General features: G+C 39.0%; 1 protein-coding gene across 1 annotated transcript in view; it reads right to left on the bottom strand.

Moving 5' to 3' along the window:
- Positions 1-22,619, bottom strand: part of CCDC171 (coiled-coil domain containing 171) — a 293,895-nt gene that overhangs the window by 55,847 nt on the left and 215,429 nt on the right. Inside the window, 1 exon segment of the mRNA XM_040631456.1 lies at positions 16,613-16,744. Within this exon segment, the coding sequence (XP_040487390.1) occupies positions 16,613-16,744 (132 nt within the window).

Here is a 22,619-nt window from a genome sequence, read left to right as displayed (position 1 = left end):
GATTCAGGCAGTCTAGCTTTGTCCAAATGTCAAAACCATAACATCTGGCACTGACATGCAGAAATGTTTATATGCACTTTTGATACTAACAGTGCAGTCCTTGGAGATCAGAGTTACTTTGACTACTATTCTCTCCTTATTTTAAGTACTAGATACACCTGTGCAGTTTGATCTAGACTCCTCCACCTAAAGAAGGGCATTCTCTCGCTATCCTAAATCATATATATACACATCTGAATACAGTCTGTTTTCTGTGGCAAAATGTATAAACTCTGAGCTTTAACCTCTACTTGCAAATTAGGAATTATTTAGCACAATTTACCCATCAAGCTACTGAGGCTCAGAGTCCATAACTAACTTTCTTAAGAGCACATTGCTAATAAGTGGCCCAACTGGGAATCAGAGGTCCATCTAATTCCAAACTCTTTGCTCTTTTCCTTAATATGCACACAGTCCTGCCTCTTACTAAGGCCACAACAGAGAAAATCTCAGTTCCTTCATTAATGTATTCACCAAATATTTCTAAGCACTTAACTATGTTCTAGGTGCTGAGGATACAGCAGTAAAGACCAACCCCTGCGTTCACGGGTCTTACATCCTAGAGAAAGACAGGTAATAGACAAATACATTCGGTCATGCGCTATGAAGGAAAATTAAACAGAGTCAAGGCTATGAAGGATGAAGAGAGAGGGTGGCTATTTTAGTTAGTGACGAGAGAAGGCTTCCATCATGTGACACTTAAGCAAAGCCATGAGTGAATGAAGGAGCGAGCCTCGTGAAGATTTGGCATATGGCATGCCAAGTGAAGGGACCAGCAAGCTCAAAGCCTCAGAAACGGGACTATGCTCGGCGTGTTCAAGTTACAGCAAAAAGGTCAGCACTGCTCTCCACTCAGTGAGTGAGAGGCAGCGTTAGAAGATAAAGTTGGACAGAGGCAAGGCCCAGATCATGAAGAGCCCAAGGGCAAGATGAGAAATTTGGATTTTATTTTAAGGGTGATGGGCAGCCATTTAGCTGTACATTAAGAGAGGGATGGCACATTGTGATTCACATTTAAGTTGGGAAAATAATACATGTTTAAATTTCAAATTGAAACTGAGTAGATAAAACCCTAATCAAGATTATCTCGCCCAAAAAGGCAAATGGCTCCTCTTATTTAAAAAAAAAAATTTTTTTTGAGAAGAAAATAAAACAAGGTTAGTGATACATTGAGGCTCCTTCCCCACCTTTATACTTTCCAAAGACTGCTGGCGTATGGGTTCCCATTTCATGGCTCCCATGTAGCTGCTTGTTTTGTTCTTCTTGTGTTCTGAGGTTCTGTTTTGTAACTCCTCTCTGACTGCACATCCCTCCTCGGTCACCCCAGCATCCGTCAAGCACAGGGCTGGGTACAGGGCAGGAGTTCCACACATACTCATTCAGCTTGATTCAATTAACAACGTAATATTGGCATGGTTCTTCGTTTTAGAGTTAGTGGGACTTGCGATTTCAGGAATAATGCGGACTGTACTGAGAGTGCCTATTTATCTTCTTCAAAAGATATCTGGGGCTTAACAAAGGGCACTTTATATTCCAATAATCTCTTTCTGATTTACACTTTTGGGAGACGGAACAAAGTGATAACCAGCACTTGCGTTTGTCTGTTTCGTAATCAACCTACAAAGATCCAGCTGCTTTAATCACATATGGTAGTGTAGCAGAGACACAGCCTCGTTTTACTCTTTTGGGGATTCGGTATGCAAATTTCCTTAAAGGAGTGGTGTTAATACAAAGAGAAAAGTTATAGAAATAAGTGGCTTACAGGGCTGAGAGCTAGTGGTTCACAACCAAAGAAAAGCTGCTCAGTCCATTATCTCAAAACAAACAACTTTCAGAGCGTGCAACTGATCTAAGCTACACTTCCACGTACAGAGAAAACGTACACACATAGACACACAATATGAATGCTTCGTCTTTCCTCTTTTCACGTAACACCGTCAGCTTTATTTATGAATCTCAGCAAAGGGCATCTATAGTTGGTACCTTTACATTAATTTGGACAGAGGTGCTACACAGCCATTTCGCTGGAATTATAATGATTTAATGCACTTGTTTGCGGTTTAATTAAATCCAATATGAAAAAATTTCAATACACCTAAAGAAAGGCAAATCAGTAAAGAGAAAGAGAGAGAAAATATCTTAGGCTTTATATAGAGCTAAGTCTTTTATTACCATGATTCCATTCTAATTCTGATATGCCAGGTGTGGTTTGGAAATCTACATGCTTCAGTCCAGTTATCAACTACTTCAATAATCCCTATAATCTCCACTCTATACCCAAATTCACTGAAGTATGTTAAACTGTATCTCCAAAAAGATAGTGTTACGATACTGGTTTAAGGGCAAATTGGATCTAAAGTGCTTTCTGATATTCAACTAAAGAAATGAATTTACTTTTTGTACATTACAAAGGAACAAATAATAAGATTTCCGTGAAATCCTGCAGAGACCATAATCTATTCACAGTATCACAGAACTTCCTTAGAACATTACCAATCAAGAGGGGCGCCTGGGTGGCTCAGTCGGTTAAGCATCCCACTCCTGATTTGGGCTCAGGTCATGATCTCAGGGTCCTAGGATGGAGCCTTGTGTCGGGCTCTGTGCTCGTCGGGGAGTCTGCTTGAGGATTCTCTCCCCCTCCCTCTGACCTCCCCACCCCCACCGCAGCTTGCATGTTCTCTCTCTCTCACTCTCTAAAATAAATAAATAAATCTTTAAAAAAATAATTACCAATCATGAGATTGAGATGAGGCCATCCCACAGATTTCACTGTGCCAAGCTACCTAGTGGCTGGGATTCACACTCCACGTTTTCCCAATTGTATTTCCTAACAAAAGCATTTTATAGAAAAGGGTATTTTTAGCTATCTAACCTTCAAGGCCCTCCCAAATGCCACCTCCTTTATGAAGCATCTCCTAATCCTCTCCTAATTTGGAAGAATAAATTTCACTCATCTCTGAAAGGCAGGTTATGGTCCTTTATCTATGCCTCTCCTACAGCAATCATGTTTTCCATCTCATATCACTCTTAAATTCTATATTCCCCCCAAAAGATTTTTAAGTCACCTTTGTATCCCAGAACACAACCCAATGCCTTGAACTTGGCAGGTGCTCAGTACACGATTGAATGGTATTAGCCATATCCAATGTATGTGATCAAGAGAGCTGGCCACTGTATTTTTCTAAAACAAATTTCCTGGTGCACACTGATCTCTAAATACCCTCAAATGATATTTCTATTTCTCCTCTTGCATAAGTGGAAAACTGAAACGAAGGGCATTCTGGTTCCTGAGCCTCCTGTAGATTACCAGAAACCGGGGCTATAAACAGCCAGGTCCCTGGACTCCCAGGTGACCTTGCCCTCTTTACCTGGAGCAATTGTTTGGATACCAGGAGAGCCGACCTCACCAGACTCTTGACGAGTCTGCATTACCTTATCCAGTGGGAACAGATGGTAAGAGATCAGAGGGATAAGCAGTTTATGTGACAAGGAATTTCATCCCTTGTGCTTTCAGGAATAAAGTGGGAGGGGCCCAAAGAGGATGTCCCAGGGGATTCCTACTCACACGGAACAGACATGCATGTTTAGTTTGCAAACAGGTATTGGACATGAGCAAGAGAAAGCCCATTAGAGCCATAGCTGATTTGCATATAACACAAGTATTGAAGGCTCTTTGAGTTTTCCAGGAGACATGAACTACTACACCATTCCTCTATGACCCCAAACAAAGAACAAGAGAGAATAGGTATTAAACTTAAATTTCACTCAAGAATACCCCTCCAGACTGAGGGATGGTAGCTACACTGTGGGTGAGCATAGCACCATGTATAAGCTTGTCAAAACACTAAATCCTGCACCTGAAACTAATGTAACGTTGTGTGTCAACCATACTCAAAACACAAAACAAAAAACCCAAAGCCACCCCATAGGCTGAATGTGCTTCTTCATAAGAAAAACAATAAGCTTTCATTGTAGCAATGATACGCATTATTTGTGTGGAATCCGCTTCACGATGTTGGTATGGTTCCCACAATCCCTTATTTGAAGCCTTGGAACCAGATGTGTTTGGGAGCTCAGGAGTTTCTGCTTATGGGAAACCATATGTGAAGCAGCCCTCTCCACAGGATCCAGGGCAGTGCCCTCTAATCAAATCCACTCTCCAGCAAAACACTGGATCAATCACACTAACGGGGAGAAACCGAGACTACAAAGGCCTCGTGTCAGTTCTTCTCACGTGTCGCCACAAGATTAGGTCAGGTCAGGCTTCTGCCTCCAAGTCGCTAGGTTTACTTGTGGAGCTCAGAGCTTCAGACTGGAATTGTGGGCCTGAAGGATGACAAACAACTCTCATGTTGTTAAAAAAAATTTTTTTTTTAATTCTATCATTTGTGATTGTTGCTATATATACTTATGTTTATGGGGTCATGATTTCACTGGAGTAAGTAGATATCACAAGCAAAAGGATTCTAATGAATTATTTAATGATTTATTGTGTAAAATTCAGATGCAATATTCTGCTAGTTCCAGCGGAGCCAGAAATCAACACAGGCACGCGCCCACACACACACACGTGCACACACGCACACACACGTATGGTTTCTAACTAACCTGCTAATTATTACAACCATGCAAAAATTAAGGCAGGTCCCTCAAAAAGTTAAAAATAGAGCTACCCTATGACCCAGCAATTGCACTACTGTGTATTTACCCCAAAGATAGAGACGTAGTGAAGAGAAGGGCCATATGCACCCCAATGTTCATAGCAGCTCTGTCCACAATAGCTAAATCGTGGAAGGAGCCGAGATGCCCTTCAATAGACAAATGGATAAAGAAGATGTGGTCCATATATACAATGGAATATTACTCAGCCATCAGAAAGTACTATTACCCAACATTTGCAGCAACATGGATGGGACTGGAGGAGATTATGCTAAGTGAAATAAGTTAAGCAGAGAAAGACAATTATCATATGGTTTCACTCTTTTACACAACATAAGAAATAGCAGGGAGATTGGTAGGAGAATTGGAAGAATGGGGGGGATAAACAGAAGGGGGAATGAACCACAAGAGACTATGGACTCCGGGAAAAAAACTAAGAGTTCACCGGGGGAGGACTGGGATAGCCTGGTAATGAGTATTAAGGAGGGCATGTATTGGGGCGCCTGGGTGGCACAGCGGTTAAGCGTCTGCCTTCGGCTCAGGGCGTGATCCCGGCGTTACGGGATTGAGCCCCACATCAGGCTCCTCCGCTAGGAGCCTGCTTCTTCCTCTCCCACTCCCTCTGCTTGTGTTCCCTCTCTCGCTGGCTGTCTCTATCTCTGTCAAATAAATAAATAAAATCTTTAAAAAAAAAAAAAAAGGAGGGCATGTATTGCATGCATGGAGCACTGGATGTTATATGCAAACAATGAATCATGGAACACTACATCAAAAACTAATGATGTACTGTATGGTGACTAACATAACATAATAAAAATTTTTTTAAAAATTAAGTCAGGATGTCAAAATCAAATCAATTTTTTTTTTTGAGAGAGAGAGCAAGGGAAGGGGGCATGATCCCTCTCTCTAAAATAAATAAATAATCTCTTTTAAAAAGTATAATACACTATATGTTGGTAAATTGAATTTAAATAAATAAAATTTTTAAAATAAATTTGGGTGTGCTCAGTATAATGAAATACTTTACAGATACAGATACTTTACAGATAACAAAAGTGATCTATGTATACACATATGTATAAAATTTGACGTGTCAGAGCAATTTTTCAGAAGTTTTCTAGCTTGTATTGTTAGTTTTATATATAAATTTCTTTTTAAACTGTTATTTAGCAAGTCTAAAGATTTAAGTTTTATGTTTAGGTAATTATTCAGATTGGTATGAATCTAGAATCAGAGAAATTTGGTGGATATGACCATCTCGTATAGTAAGCGTTTTAAACGCCATCTCAGTGGACATACATGTTGGCATTAGTAAACTGGTAACTTCTTTATCAACAAATTCTTTCACTAAGGTTTTAACTGTGATCATTTGTCTCTTAGTCATGGATCTTAACATCCAAGACCATGGTATACTACCAAAAGGACATAATAAGAAAATATCTGTAATAGTCCCTGAATGTACTCGTTATCAGTCATGGTTGTATCTACTGCCTAATGCCAACAAGAAATCATCTAACCTCTTAATTTGCAGTAATTAAAACGTGGTAATAACATGAGACACCCAAAACTTTCAAAGAATTCCTCTTCACTTGATGAAGAATTATAACATTCCTCAACTCACACATACTGTCTCGATAATAATAATCACAATTGGGGTGCCTGGGTGGCTCAGTCGGTTAAGTATCTGACTCTTGATTTCAGCTCAGGTCGTGATCTCAGGGTTGTAAGGTGTTGGGCTCTGTGCTGGGCATGGAGCCTGCTTAAGATTCTTTCTCTCCCTCTTCCTCTGCCCTTCCCCGCTGCCCACCCGCCCCCCGCCCCCTGCTCACTCTCTCTCTCTCAAAAAAAAAAAAATAATAATAATAATAGCAATGAAAATGACCGCTATCTTTTGGCAGCTTTGCATAAAACACTGTGCTAAATATCTCATAAAGATGATTTTTTCCTATTTTGTCCTATGACATAACTTAATACATGTACAAAGTTAAACATGTACCTGTTTTAATTTCATCATCATTTCCTTCTCAATTTTAGAAAGATTCAAAACATGGAGTTTCTTCCTTTTAGACTTTGAATTTTGTAGGCAAATCATTCTTCTAGATAACATTCAAACAAGGATTAAGGCCTGAGGACCATTTTAAGCCTTATTTGCAAACACAGAACACGCGTCTCTTTTAAATATGTCACGGATACTACTGAGGCTTCAGTGTTGGTTTGCAAAGCCCCCACCACATGAGCAGAACCCATTTCAGAGACTTGTGTTCGATGTCCTCCATTTTTTTTAAAGTAGGCTTCACGCCCAGCATGGAGCCCAATGTGGGACTTGAACTCACGACCCTGGGATCAAGACCTGAGCTGAGATCAAGAGTCAGATGCTCAATCGACGGGGCTACTCAGGCTCCCCTGTGTCCTCCTTTGAGTCCTCATGAAGTTACACCAAGCCAGGTTCATGTTAGTTAATACGTACTATAAAATATACTCTAAACGAAATACTGCCCTGCAACACTGAAGGGGTATCACATATTCCCCAGAGAAAAGGGGACCGTGTGAGTTAGGGAGCCCCCACTCAGAAAAGGAGTGAAAATGTTAGCATTTCACGTTTTCCTCATTAAGTTACTTCTTAAGTTAGTCTGCCACCCGAAAGCTATGCCTCCTTTTAGTCCATATGATGAGACTTGTGGCCATGGTGGGGGGGGCGCGTCGGGGAGGGGGGAGAAGCTACGTCTGCTATTACTAGAAGGTTCTGAAACTGACAAAAAGCATTTAAAGCTTCAAAATTACTCACCCTACGTTTCATTGGTTACTTAAATTACAGCATTTATGCAACCTCAAATAAAACATTTTTTACACTGTGATTCTGATAACTCCAAGTTTCAATAAGTGGGGAGAGGAAGATTTAACATAATTTGAAAAGATTTAGGATCACTTTCATTTCTTTTTCAATTCAACTCCCTCCCCCTCTCTCTACACACACACACACACACACACACACACTTCAAAGTAATAACAGTCTGTTTAATAAAACTTAAGGCATCTGTGGAATTATTACCAGAAATTACTTTTGTACCTAGTTTTAGACTGAATGATTCAGTGCATTTCCCTTAATCCTTAAGTTGCATATTCATTGCTGTATTTTCCTCTAAGTGCCGTCACTTAAATTGTCATGTAAAATAGGGCAAATCAGGGTCAGTTTATATAAGCGGCATCAATCTGAAGAACTTCATCAGTCTTTATTTCGAGGCATTATGCAAAGAAAACTGACATTAAGAGAGCCTTAACTGACAGCAAATGAAATCAATCAGCAAATCACTAAGCCATAATAAACTCACTCAATTTGTAGATAACCCTTCCTTTTCCAGGTCTTCACCTAGTCAGTCCATCACACACTGGTTTTTGTCCAAGTAGCTAAAATGAAGAGCAAGTCCGTGGCAGCACTTGAAAGTTCAAGTGCTCACAGGCTCCGGTCTCTCAATAATAAGTAGTGAGAGGTATTATCTAGTAAGGTCATACTTCTATTTAAATAGGCTTCAAAAATGAGAAAAGAAAGATAGAGGAAGGGTCAGGTTTGGGATTCAGTTTTTGTCTCTTAACATTAATGACAAAGAAATTATGTTCCTATCACTTTGCAGCTTTTCTGCCTTAAGCTACCTAGAGCTGAACGTTGTAACCAAAAATATATATACATATATATATATGCTCTGTACTTTCATGTTTCGCGTTTTTGTTTGTTTTTTATTAAATGTGTCTGAAACATTTCACACACAGGCAAATATCACCATTTCAGAGATGGAATTTGAAGTCCCTCTTTAATTAAAAAAATAAATGGTGTAAATAAAGGCCACAGAGTTCAAAGAAAATATGAAAACACTAGTAATTCCTTAATTACTTTGTGTAATAATTATTCAACTAGAAGTATATTCAAAGTGTTCACCATGGGGCGCCTAGGTGGCACAGCGGTTAAGCATCTGCCTTCGGCTCAGGGCGTGATCCCAGCGTTCTGGGATCGAGCCCCACATCAGGCTCTTCCGCTATGAGCCTGCTTCTTCCTCTCCCACTCCCCCTGCTTGTGTTCCCTCTCTTGCTGGCTGTCTCTATCTCTGTCAAATAAATAAATAAAATCTTTAAAAAAAAAAAAAAGTGTTCACCATGGCCTATACCAAAATGTGAGGGAACGCTAAAATTGTGAACATTCTGTTCGGCTACTAAAGTGAAAGTTGCATCGAACAAATCATCAGTCAAAAACCTCCAAGAGCTGAAACCCTAAACTATTCCTTGATGTACTAAAGTCCCTTGTCCTGCCGCCAGGCCTGTTTGCAGTTCAGTCCAATACGGTGTCATTGACACAGCATTTTACGAGGTAAAAAGCACCCTCACATGCACATCATCCCCTCTGATTTCCCCACCATCCTGTGGGCGAGAGCAGCACAAGTTGCACTGCCGGCCTCTGCGCAGGAAATGCGGGCTCGACCCGGAACCTGCAGTCGGGACTGGAATCCAGGCATTCTGACTCTCCACATAGGCTTTCTCCAATTTATGCTGCTCGCTTCTTCCCCACGCAAACAGAATTAGCTTATCTCTTCCAAATACTATGCTATTAAGAAAGTAATTCCCATTCTGATCCACATGATGTTTCCAGCAAACTCAAGGACGTACAGAGAATTGCAGACTCGTGGTTGCCAACTTCCCTGTACTCTGACTGCCTTGCTTGTTTTTAGGACACGCCACTGGAAACAGAAAACTAAGCAAGCGCACACCTGATCAAGGAACGTTTATATGCCAAATATTCAAAGGAAAACAATTTTTAAAATATCTACTAGTGCTGTTTAATCTTCAAACTTTTTTCACGTACGTCATATGACCTTCACGATTGCCCCGAGACGCACCGGGGCAGGTCTCGTCACCTCCGAGGTACAGGCGGGAAGCCGATGCACCCTAAGAGCTGAGGGCCAAGAGCTCACAGAAAATAGTGATTCTAGCTGAGAATTCCAAGAGCACTTCCAGAGTATTCATCCTTCACAAGAAAGGACAACCATGCATTCTTTGCGAAAAACACAACTGGATAAAATAATGCCAATTCCAGCTACCTGTGCAATTTGTATCTATGGGGCAAGGATCTCATCTGTCCTATGGCCAGCTCTATTACTTTCGAGTAAAGCCATATAACCTCTTCAAATTCCTGGGATACTGACTATGCTATGATTTTATCTTCTTCCTAATTATCCTTCCTTAGAATAAACAAAGGAAGAAATGATTAAACACAAAACTGGAAAAAGGACTTTATGAATCATGCCTAGTTTGTAAAGAATTCTTATCAGATTCTACTTATAGCAGGCAGTTCAGATCACTGATACCAGATCATTCCCAGAAGGACTAATTCATGAATATTTTCAGCTGAGTTAAGGAGTAAGGAGTTATGGAATTCCTCAATATGAGATTCTGTGTAGCAGAGGCTTTATACAGATGCCTTTCCTTGTCCTCATATGTCATCCTGTCATTTTCAAAAGGCAATGATGAAAGTCCCAACAATGACCGAAAAACCCCTGTGGTTTCAGACTACCACCAACCTGAAATAAACCCGTGATGGAAGATATAAAATATCTCGTCTGCTAAATATTTTTAAAAGAACTTTTTATAACTCTTAGCTTTTTTTAAGAGAGCGAGCACAGGGAGGGCCAGAGAGAGGGGGGGAGAGAGAGAGAGTCCTCAAGCAGATTCCACGCTGAATGCAGAGCCTGACACGGGGCTCAACAGCATGACCCTGAGATCATGACCTGAGCTGAAATCAAGAGTTGGACACTTAACCGACTGAGCCACCCAGGCGCCCCATAACTCCCAGCTTTAACAGATCTTTTTAAAGAAATCTTAGCTATTAGTGCCCAAGACTATGTTTTAACAATAAATATTTTTATAAAAATACTGCCTTTTACAATAAATCTTTAAAAATAAAGTATAAGGACAGAGAAAAGAACGGTAGTTTAGAACGCCTGGTAAAATATCGGACCAAAAAAAAGCACTTTGCCATTGTTACTCTCAACGGCCTGCCCTAGAATTCTGATTGATGCTTTCCCCCCTACCCTCCACTACCACCCTTACTGCCCCCAAAACTAAGTGCAAATCAAATAGGCAGAATAAGGGAAGCAAGGAAGAAGGGAGAGAGGGAGGGTGAGAAGACAAGGGATGATATCAAACTGCTCTAATAAGGGACACACTACGTTTTCCTGGTCATCAAGAATGAAAATCTTAGAAGATACAGATCGAGGACCACAAGGCCTAACTCACAATGACTACAACCCATGTTTCAATGCAATTGCTTAATTATTTAAAAATTGTTATCCCAATTTGCAACACAACCTTAAAAAATTAGTCCTCTGTACACATTAACATCTTAACATTCTATTTTGTCTGATTTAGCATTGCTTACAGTTCTATTACCAGGAGATTTTGAAGACATTTCATGTCTGCTGGTATTATTAAATCTTCAGAGTAGAATTCTAAAAAAAAAAAATTTTTTTTTTTTTTTTTTTTGGAGAGAGAGGGAGAGGGACAGTCTTACGCAGGCTCCATGCCCAAACCAGAGCCTGACGCAGGGCTCGATCTCACGACCCTGAGATCATGACCTGAGCTAAAATGAAGAACTGGACACTTAACTAACTGAGCCATCCAGGCACTGGTAGAATTCTAAACTTTTATGTAGCAAATAACAAAAATGTTTTTCTGACAACTCAATTTTCTTACAACTACCTCAGAAAATGCCATTTACTCTTCCTGGTATCAACAGAGAAAGCTAACACACTAATTCTTATATTCATCTTCAAGTTAGGCCTCAAACCTAGGTCATTTAGAGGCTTTGTTGGCACAATTTATATTCTGTGGAATTATAAACTACAGCCCTCAAGCAGATGGGTGAGACAAAGGATGGCACTTTTCATCAAAATGCATGTATTCTCAGATGAACTATAGGATTTTTCCAGTTAATTGTCTTTCCCTAAAAAACAGTTCTTCTCTTCTCTGGACAGTACCTTCTAATCTTTGAAGAAGGTAGCATTTCAGTATTCTATTTGATCCCACAGCCTAAGTCTAAAATCATTTTATGTTTTTTAATTTAAAAGATATTTTGATTTTAGAATTTAAAGAGAGTTGCACAAACTCTCATAGATAACAACTTTAGATAACCTCCAAATCTTTTTGATATCTTATTACTAAAATGATCCCACTTACCAAAAAGGTCAGATTTCTAATAATCGCAAACATTCAAAGCAGCATTGTGCACCCAGAAACAAATGAAGAACAGTATCTGTGAAACAAACAGCAGTCACACAATATATTCCCTTTACCTCCCCATGGAGACTCTTAAACCGAACCCTGGCAACTCTGTAAATTAAGAACCGGCTAAGAATGGACATCTGAAAATCAGGGAAGATCTAAATTATTAGAAGAAAACATGTCCCTTTAGTAACAGAAAATAAAGACCCATACTTTAAGAAGGAAACTAAAGTGCTAAGAGAAGTCATTTCAAGTAAACTGCAAGTCTTTTCCAGGGACAACTGCGGAATGTGTTTCAAAGACTTAGAATGTGCCTAACCTTAGACGCAGCCACTCCACTTACTTATCCTTAAGAATAATGCAGCCGTGAACAAAACAGTGAAGGGTTCCCGTCCTTGGACAGCTAAGAGACAGCGAGTGTTTACAACGGACCTGTCGTTCTGAGCACTTCCGGTGTGTTAACCCACTGAATCATCACACGAACATGGTGAGTCAGAGACTTCTGTGATCTCCATTTCACAGACAAAGAGGCCGGAATACACACTGTAAGTAACTTTCCCAGTTAGCTTCTTTTGGATTTCTCTTCTCTCCGCTATTTCCTCACAAATGAAATTGTATTCTACAGACACACCCTACCTTTATTCTTTGCCCTCTTGGCCATCCTAAAGCACGCACGTGCACACACGCTCACACACACACACACACACACACAGACATGGTTTACAAAAGACAAGCAAGATTAAAAGCATGAATGGACCCTATTCACTGGATATGGAACCTTTAGCAATTTACTGCATCTCAATAAACTTTAGCTCCTTCCTTTATAAAATAGATAAAATCAGAGCACCTATTCATATGGCTGTTGTAGGGATGAACTGAGATAGTAAATGTAAAGTGCTTAGCGAAGTAACTGGTACAGAAAAAGTACTCAGCAAATGTTAACTCTAGGAGCGCCTGGGTGGTGCAGTCATCGAGCGTCTGCCTTCGGCTCAGGGCGTGATCCCGGAGCCCTGGGATCGAGCCCCACATCAGGCTCCTCTGCTGGGAGCCTGCTTCTTCCTCTCCCACTCCCCCTGCTTGTGTTCCCTCTTTCGCTGGCTGTCTCTATCTCTGTCAAATAAATAAAATCTTTAAAAAAAAAGTTAACTCTAGATATTGTTCTTTGTTGTTTATTATTGAATGAGGGTAGAGACACAAACATTTATCACATGCCTGCTAATAACTGCCAGATATTAAATGTATTGCATATCCTCATTATTGGGGGAAAAACAATTCAAAGTATAAAATAATGAGTAACAGGTACTCTCTTTATGAAATACGTGCAGAATATTTTTTATGACAAAGTCCTCTGCATTCACAATGTACTGGACTTTTCAGCTAAAGCTATCTTGTCTAATCTAGGTGTTTTAATTTTTTCCAGTAGACTGATATGCTGTTATTTGGGAGATAAAAGGACAGGTAATAATAGTTCTGCCCCTGCCATAGGAGCTTAGACAAAGGTTTCATTGGCGACGTGGCCTCACTGGAACATCAAGTAACATGGAAAAGTAAATAGGGAGTTAATGTGGATCTTAATCAAAATTATTTAAAGCTTTGGAAGAAATTAGAAACAAGGAAGAGTAAAAGAACCAAATGGCAAGATACAGAAAAAAAGATCCTAAATAACCGTTCTTCAAAAAAAACCACACACACACATGAACGTGCACACACACACACCCTTAAAAGTGCTGAAAACATGCTTCTGCTTCAAGCTTCATCCCGACAAGGGTCCCATAATGGCTGCAATCATAACAGCCCCAGACAAGGCCTTGCTCTCTCCGTGCTAGGCACTGTGTTCTCTCCACTTTACACGTATTGCCTCATTCAGTCCTACTACAAGCCTGAGAAATTGGTAGGACTACACTTTTTTGAAAGGACTGAGGCTAAGAGCTAGCAGAGCTCAGAGACTAGATGGTTCTGAACTGAATTTTCTCCCATAGGAGCACATCGGTCACATGCTCTTCTGGATCCAGAGAGAAAGGGTAATTTCATCGTCCTTCACTCAGGCTCACTGTTGTTCCTTCCTCCCAGGGTCACACCTGTAACAAAGCTTCCCATGCTGGAAAAGACAGACAGTGACAGTGCCCACAGCGCCAAATGATGGTGGCGCGGGTTGGCCTAACGGTCATCCAGCACTACGTCCCGCACAGTGATCCTATTCTCGACATAATCAGAGGACGTGAGCTCTCTAAACAGTCCACTTATCAGCACAGACTACAAAGAGAAACAAATACTGAATTCCTAAATATGTAGTCCCACTGAGCATAAATATACATATTTATAGACTGCAGAAAGGTGAAAAGAAACATTCCATAATATTAGCCTGTCCAACAGAAACAAAATTTTTTATCTGTGAATTTGTCCACAATACAGCGTCAACTATGACCTACATCTTACACAGAGGCATGATGTACGTTTCGTAGACGGAAGGAAAATCCCACCATACATTTCAAAGGCTGCACGCTTCCCATTTACCACAGTGTCTAGATTTTCTTCTCGTACCAGATTTTACCCGCTCCAGATTTGCAGTCAAACACACCGACACTTGAATTCAGGCTCTGGGCCCTGCCACTTACTTGCCGTTGATCTGAGGAGAGTCACCTGCTGTAGTCGCTGTTTTTCAGTTAGAAAATGGCAACGATGCCATCCATCATTTGACATGGAACGCCATATTTGACAGGTCCATTGTGAAAACTGAACAACATGATGTATTTAAAGAACTAAGCATGATACCTCGTCCATAGTAAACGCTCACCAAAATGGTATTCATATTAAAAATAAAGTCCTCGATACAACAGAGCCCTTCTTCTCAAGGTACTCCAAAGCATATCACCAATTCTGTGTGTGTGTGTCTGTGTGTCTGTCTGTGCCTGTGTATCCGTGGAAAAAACACTAATACGGTCCAAATCACGTGTTCTTCTCTGCGTGGGATACTGAACTACAGTATCTCTGACTAACTCACAACATGTCAATGCAAAGTGTGCTCGAGTGTTTAGGCGTTGGCGACGTGCAGAAATATTTGTATTAGAACCTGGAAAAGCCAGCAGTTTGAAATAGGGGTCTCTACATTTCCTTCTTGCTATTCACTGATGTCAGAACCATAGAGAGTTCATGCTCTACCCCCAAAATATGGCATTCTGAGGCTCCGTCTCTTTCTAAATCACCCAAACCTACAGTTTGGGGGAAGCCTTTATTTGTGAATTACGACAAGTACTAAGCCCTCTGAGATTCTGAATCAGGATAGCCAAGTAAAGGATTCTTTTACAGCCACTAGAAAAGTCTCAAATCACATTGTATTTGTGGTTACAATGAATTCACAAATAATGGTAATCAAATTCAAAATGTACATCTTAATCTTGTACTAAATAACAGTACAATATTCCAGCCTATAACTGAAAATAAAAATATTTTAGCCTATAACTGAAAATAAAAATATTTTATGCTTAGTTTTAAATCACATGTGTATTTTAAATATATTGGTGGACAATCTAATGAGAGAAATGAGTATTCTTTCTATGTAGAGCATTAATTTGGGTACTAATAACAAATTAAATTAGGGTATGGAGCAAATAGAAAAAAAATAACGGAGCCCTACTTGGACTGACATTAATTTTGTACAAAATTAAAATTTCACGGGGTCATAAACTAAAGAATGATAAAGTTTATTTTAAACCTCAAGATGTGAAACGGAAACTGAGTTTTAGGAGACATTTCTCTTTTAGATATACTGAAAAATCTGGACTGCTATTGAGGAACGAGCTCTTTTGAAATATCAAGCTCCCTACAGTTTACGTAATGTTGACAGGCTTCTCTAATAAAGGCATTGGGCATTAAAAGGTGAATAAAGCACATATCGAATTTTGTTTTGTCCAATTAAAAAACTGTCCTAACCCTAAGGGGAAAAAATGCTCACAATAACCCAGTAGGAGCCTCGATTAGAAAGAATCTGCAGCACCTGAAAATGAGTATATCTTTGAAAAGATTTTCTTTATTAAGTTTATTTTAAAGTTACTTGGGGTTTCACAATTTGGTGCTTTGAGTTTTATAAATGAAATAACCCAGTTTGCACATGTTGCGTTGTTCATTAAAACTAAAAATTAAGGGTAAATAAATGTTCTTCAAAGCAAAGTACAGTTTGGTTCCACGGTTGCTTAAATTACATTGCCACACAAGAAATGTAGGCTCTACTCTGGAATTCACATTGAAAATTTTCAAATATCTCTCCTGATAATTTTATCGAAAGTGATTTATTTTAAAACAATAAGAGCTACAAATTGAGATGACCTTAAAGAGATAACAGCCTAGTGTCTTATTGTCCTCTGCTGACAGGAAAGCATGCTCTTTACATACTGTACTTAGCTATAAAACACGTATTTTTCCTTGGTAAAAAAAAATAACTTTTCTGGATTATTCAATAGGCTATTTTGAGGCTGTGAGGAAAAACAAAACAATTATTTGTGAAACAGTGTTCCAAGGCAGAAGAAAAATTAATGGAAATTATTTGCATCTCCTTTAAGTTATTCACAATACTTGGAGGCTTTCATTCTCTCCAGTTAGTGCAATTTATTTTTCTACACGTCTCAGGAGCAAACAATGTTATTTAGACTCTAACCTGGCACGCTACCACCTCTGGCCCGCCCTTGAGCCCCTCCATTGCAAAGGTCTCCAGGTGCAGTTTGGGTAGCTGCAGGGTGAAGTCATTCCTACTTGCCGCAGTCCGTGACAGCGAGATCTGATCTCTGACCTAAAGGGAAAAAAACAGCATCAATGGTAATTCCCCTTCAGACACATTAACTGGGATGAACTGGGTCCCCTTGAGCCCACTGAGTGGACTTGCATTGATCGCTGGACCTGAAATCCATGAATAAATTTAGGACTAATTGATTTTTCGTTGCAAATAAATCTCTAATTCAGAGTGCTGGGGGAGAATGTTAAGAAGAAAAAGCATCCTCCTGCTTGAAATGAGGGAGGGAAGAAGAGTCACTGGAGCTCTTCTGATCAAGAGGTTTTGAATTATTTTTTCACTGTTCCACCCTCAAAAGAAAAAAAGAAAGAAGGAAAAAAATATCCACAAAATCGAAAACAAACAGCAATCTCCTAATTATTATCACTGTCTTAATAACATGTTTCATTTTACTGATATGAACTGATATATATTAGACAAGATAGTTATTAGGTGTTAGTGTTTGAAAAGAAAACTTCAATAATATGTACCCTGGAATAAAAACAAATATACTCAACACACAAGGAGACTTAAAAATATACCAGTCAGAGGTTTATTTGCCCATTTCCTTCTTACTAAACTTGAGTCTTAACGATTAAATACATATAAACCAACTAAGTCACGCAACTCCTAAATAAGATAACGAATAAAATCAGTGGTATTTGTACTATATTTTAAGTATTCGGAAAGGTAACAATACAAACATATCACAGATACTGGAGAAATACGAATTCTCTAGCCAGTATAGGTATCACAGGCAGTTGATATTACACTGCCACCTTCTGGACAAATGAGAAACTACTCTCCATATACTAAAGCTAGATAAAAGAAAATGTGAAGAAACAGGTCTGTTTTCATTTTTAATTTCCGAACTTAGTAAGAGCTTTAAAATTTTCACAGTTTAGTTTTCCGTAAGATCAGTGAGCTTTCGTTTTTAATTATATAGTTTAACGATAGCCGATTTCATACATAGGCATATTTTCTAACTTTCCTTATGCCTGACTTGGTTTTAAAAATGTATCTCTTTGCTACCATATATTGGATAAATATTATGCAACTAGCTTAAAGCCACAGGATCAGAAGTGTTTTTGATGAGATAGCAAAGGTCAAGAATGGGAGAACTATAAAAAATAACACTAATTGCTCAAATATATGTGTCTATATCCTTACTTTTCCCTGAGCAACTTTAAATGTAACTTGGCAACAATATATGATAGAATGCCTCTCCTTCGCTCTTCTATTCTACTTGGGAAGCTTCTAAAACCTGTTTGAATTATCCCTTATTTTATGAATGAACTATCACACTGCGTCGGGTTTCCTTAAACCAGCAAACACACACAAACATCTGACGCCATCTTTAATTGTTGATGCTAATATGCGGTTCTAAAAATCTTTATACTCCCAAGTTGAGCACAAGAATTTCTGTCAATAAGTGAACGTCAAAGTGTACGCTATAAAACATACGCTGTAATGCAATTTTTATAATGGTGTGAGTGCTGTATGCACACTGGGTCCCAATTCAAAACTGTATATTCATCTCTAACAAACCTTCTCCGGAGTCTTCAGTCGGGATGAGAACGCTTTTAACTTACTTAACATAACAAAATAAATCCTATTTTACAAATATATTTGCTTTAGGTTTTATATTTTATACGTATGGATACCTTCTGCTGCTCGTTTCGGTCACCAATGCACACTCAGATAAAAGAAAACATTAATGTGGATTAAGGTACTGAGAATTTATCAACATCAAACCACTAGTGTTTCGCCTTCTACCCTTCTGAACCATAGTCAATAGATCTAAATATTTTACTGCACCCTGGCCAATTCATTGTTTGATGTTTAAAAACTCACCCAGAATCAAAGAAAATTTATTAAATTTGAGCCCCCAAATGAGATACTATTAGCTTTGAAAGTCAAGTTTAACTGCGATATTGATGATTCTCTTTTTTCTGTGACAAAATTCACTAGGGAAATCCTGGAAGTCAAAGTACAAAAGCAGATTGCTAATACGGGCAAAGGGGGAGGGAGGACGATAAGCAATGTAGGTATAATCCACAACACAGTGCCGGCCCTGGAGGTCCTTGAACCCGTTGATTATCAGGCACCAGACTTCAGCTGTGAAGCTTGACATACAGGAACAGTAAGCCACATTTTATAGTCTCTAAATAAACTCACTGAACGATATTAAGCTGGGGCATTTGTAAACTTGTGACTTATCAAATTAACATGCGCACTACAACATTATTTAATTTGCCAAATTAAATCATTCTTTATATTGGGGGGGAAACCTCAAAATGCAGTAATTTTGCTAAACCGAATAATGGGCATCATAATTACAACATTATTTGAATATGCATGTGTTAATACTTTCATTTAATTATAAATGATGTGCCGACTGTGGACAGTGCCATCAAGAGATGTGCTACATAACAGATAGAATCTGACAAATATTTCTACTACATTTTAAGGGTTGATTCCACTTTTAAATTAAGCCAGAACTTTGAGAGAAGGCATCGAAAATGTTCCCCAAATATTTCTCGGAAAAGTTTTTTCTTACTCTCAAAAAGGATAGTCTAGGAATTCTTTTATCTTCAGGGAATGAAAGCAGCACGTTGAGAGAAGACAAAACGGTGACACAGGACAAGTAAAATTACAACCATGCAGCAAAGAAGCAGGAAGGGAAGGTGACAAGGAAAACATGAAGGGTGAAAGACGAGACTGTTCAGAAGGGCGCGGAAAGAAGGCCTGATTTTCAGGGTGTGAACAAGGATAAACGGGAAAGAGATTCAACCCAGAACAGTAAGAAAAAATATTCTCCCTGGATTGCATTAAATTTGTTCATGAAAAACATAGAACAGTCAGCCTGAGAACAAAGTAACCAAAATCAGAAAAGAGATAAGTGAGATTTCTTTGGGATATAAAATGATTCCTTTCAAACACGAGAATCTAAAACACATTTCTTTACTGTCAAAAGAATTCTGAAGTAACAATATTAGAATAGTAAAATCACTTTTTTCCATAACAAGAGAAGTAGGTACACCTCTTAAAACACAGATTTTAGTGTGAATTAAGATTAAAACAATCACTGCCACCTGTCTGTACATTAAATGATCATTTCAAATTTCAAATTAATTTGAAATTATAATTTCAAAAGTCAGTCTTTAATTCCGTTACAGCACATCATCATTCATCTTTTAATTAAGATTCTATACCCTTTTCACTGTGATTTATTTAGAGTTGTGAGTGATAAAGTATATATAATAATGTTTTTCTACTTTAAAATGGGTAACAGTTCATACTTAACATATAATGAATTTTTCATACAACTTCACAATATAAATCTCATTTGCTAAATTGCATACATTTTCATAACATTCTATACAACTGTTCAACTTCATAATATTTTGACAAAGAATAAAGAAAACATACCTCCACTACTACACTCTGAAATTTGGATTTTTAGGAAAGTAGTTTGCTTTCTCCCTTTCCCATTACATACTTTCAGAAAGCACATATTTCTAACAGATATGCCATAAGACACGAGAGAAACAAGAGGTGGATAGAGAAAAATAAATGAAACTTTCTAAGAAGTCAAAACATTGGTAGGAAATACATATTTATTTTATCTTCACACTCGAGTTCCAGACGGAAGTGATTCAGAAGACCCATGTTCCTATTCTTCTGATTGGCCTTTACTCACAGGCCGCCAATTTATTTTCTAATTTTTGGTACTCCCACCATAATACAAAAAAAGCTATTCCTGGTGGACATATCAACTATGAGATTACATTAGTCATTTTCGGAAAAACTCAACTCTCAAAACATGAACGTGTATATTGTATCACGCACATCTATAAATGCCTCTGGACCTAATGTTCCAAATTAAAACACACACACACACACACACACACAAAACGTGGCACTAGCTGTGTTTTTACCACCAGGACACTAAGGAAGAAGTAATAGGATTGTAGATAGAAATTCAAGTACTCTTATCATATAAAAAGATATATACAGTGCCTGAATCTTAAACGTCTAGGAAAAGTAAGTGATAATTAGGATTTCACATCATACCCTCGATCTAGCGAAGATTTTATTACTGATCTAAGTATGGCATCCGTGGCTTCAAAATAACCCTTCTGACCACAGTGTCATCAGGCAGAGACCTCTACAGCGTTTCCTGTAACCTCCTTTCTTATCACTCCCCGTACATGTTCTACTTTGTTTCCACTTCCCTGTCTCCTGTCCCACGCTCTCCTCTGCCCTGCTTTCCACCACCACTGCTTCCTCATGGCTTTCCCTTCTCTCTTTATTCTCTTTTTCATCCTACCCTAAAGCAGCTTGCACACTATTTTTCAACCTCCGCACTAGAGAGCAGTGTGTATTTGGCACACTACAGCCTGGGAACCGAATCCAGCCCACCACCTGTTATTGTAAATAAAGTTTTATTGGAACACATGACACCCATTCATTTACCGATTGTCTTTGGCTGCTTTCCTGCTACCGTGACAGAGTTGAATAGTTGAGACAGAGACCATATGGTCCACAAAGCCTAAAATATTTACTATCTGACCCTTTACAGAAAATGCTGGCCATCCTCTGCCTTAAAGGTATAGAAGGAAAGACAATATTTTTTACCATCTGTCAAGTTTTTTAAATAACCACATCTCACCAGAGAATAGCTGAACAATTTCTAGCGGGTCAACCTTCTATCAGTAACACAGGGTTGCATTTCACAGACACTTTCTGGCTTCTTTGTTTCAAGTGTTTCATAAGATAAGTGCACTATCTCCTGATATATTTTCGAGTTGTATGTAGTCTGCTATACAACGTGACTGGGTCTAACTTTCCTGGCACATACTCTAGTACCTCATCAACATAAAATTTGGTTAAACAGGTAGAATAGGCATACTGGAGAGCCTTCTGTAAATAGACAGAGAAGGGCATCAGCCAGAGTTAACTCTGTAATAACACTGGTAGCAAGAAAAACGCTCTGCATACAGAGGCTCGTAGGAAGTATGTGATCAAATAAGAATGTCATTCCAAACTCACAAATTCTACAAGGCCAGAGAAAGAGAGAATATGATAAAAAAGATCATTAGCAGCTCCAGGACTCTGGTATGTGCCTACTGAGAGAAGTAGGGCTTCAAGCTTGTCAACACAACAGATTCACGGATCTGAATGGATATTTTCCTCTGTTACTTTTTCCTTAACTATTTAATTAATGAAATGGATAGAGTCATATTTCTATTAGTAGTACCACTGGTACTTCCAGAAGTACTTTATGCTTTTCAGAGCACTCTTCACACTGCCTCCCTTGATGCTGCCATCCACCTTGAGAAACAGTCATTACCATCCCTAATCTGAGGATGCGAGTCCAGCGCTCTTAGCACCAAATCCTAATGCCTCTTAATAGCTATAATCAACAGTTAATGCTTGGGGAAATGGCTTAGGATTTTGGTAATTCTTCCATTTCCCTACCTAAACAACAACACTATTTTTTTTTTAATTGCCTTGGTGCCTTGTCTGGCAATCGTAGCAAAAATGTGTATGTTTCGTAAAAGTAGTTTTGTGAGAAGCAATGGAGACTATATTATTCAAACATCCTTATTTTCCTCAGTAGTTTCCCTGGACCTGTGGGCATTCTCATTCATTCCTGCTTTCTTTCTCCCATGGCCTGCCACACACACACACACACACACACACACACACCACATTGCTACCCTGAGAGACAAGTTACCTGTGCAGCAATCATCCTTACACAGTGTCACCATCTCACACGGAAGATTCCCAAGCTATGATGTCCCAGGATACACCAACAGTTCCTGCTGTGCTCTACACCCATGGGAAGGAGACCCTGGCGCTCAGCAGAAGCGGGCAGTCCACTGACGTT

The sequence above is a fragment of the Ursus maritimus genome, unplaced genomic scaffold, assembly GCF_017311325.1.
Source record: "Ursus maritimus isolate PB19 unplaced genomic scaffold, ASM1731132v1 scaffold_17, whole genome shotgun sequence".
Classification (NCBI taxonomy): domain Eukaryota; kingdom Metazoa; phylum Chordata; class Mammalia; order Carnivora; family Ursidae; genus Ursus; species Ursus maritimus.
The sequence above is the reverse complement of the archived record's forward strand: the minus strand, read 5'-3'. Positions and strand labels throughout refer to the sequence as shown.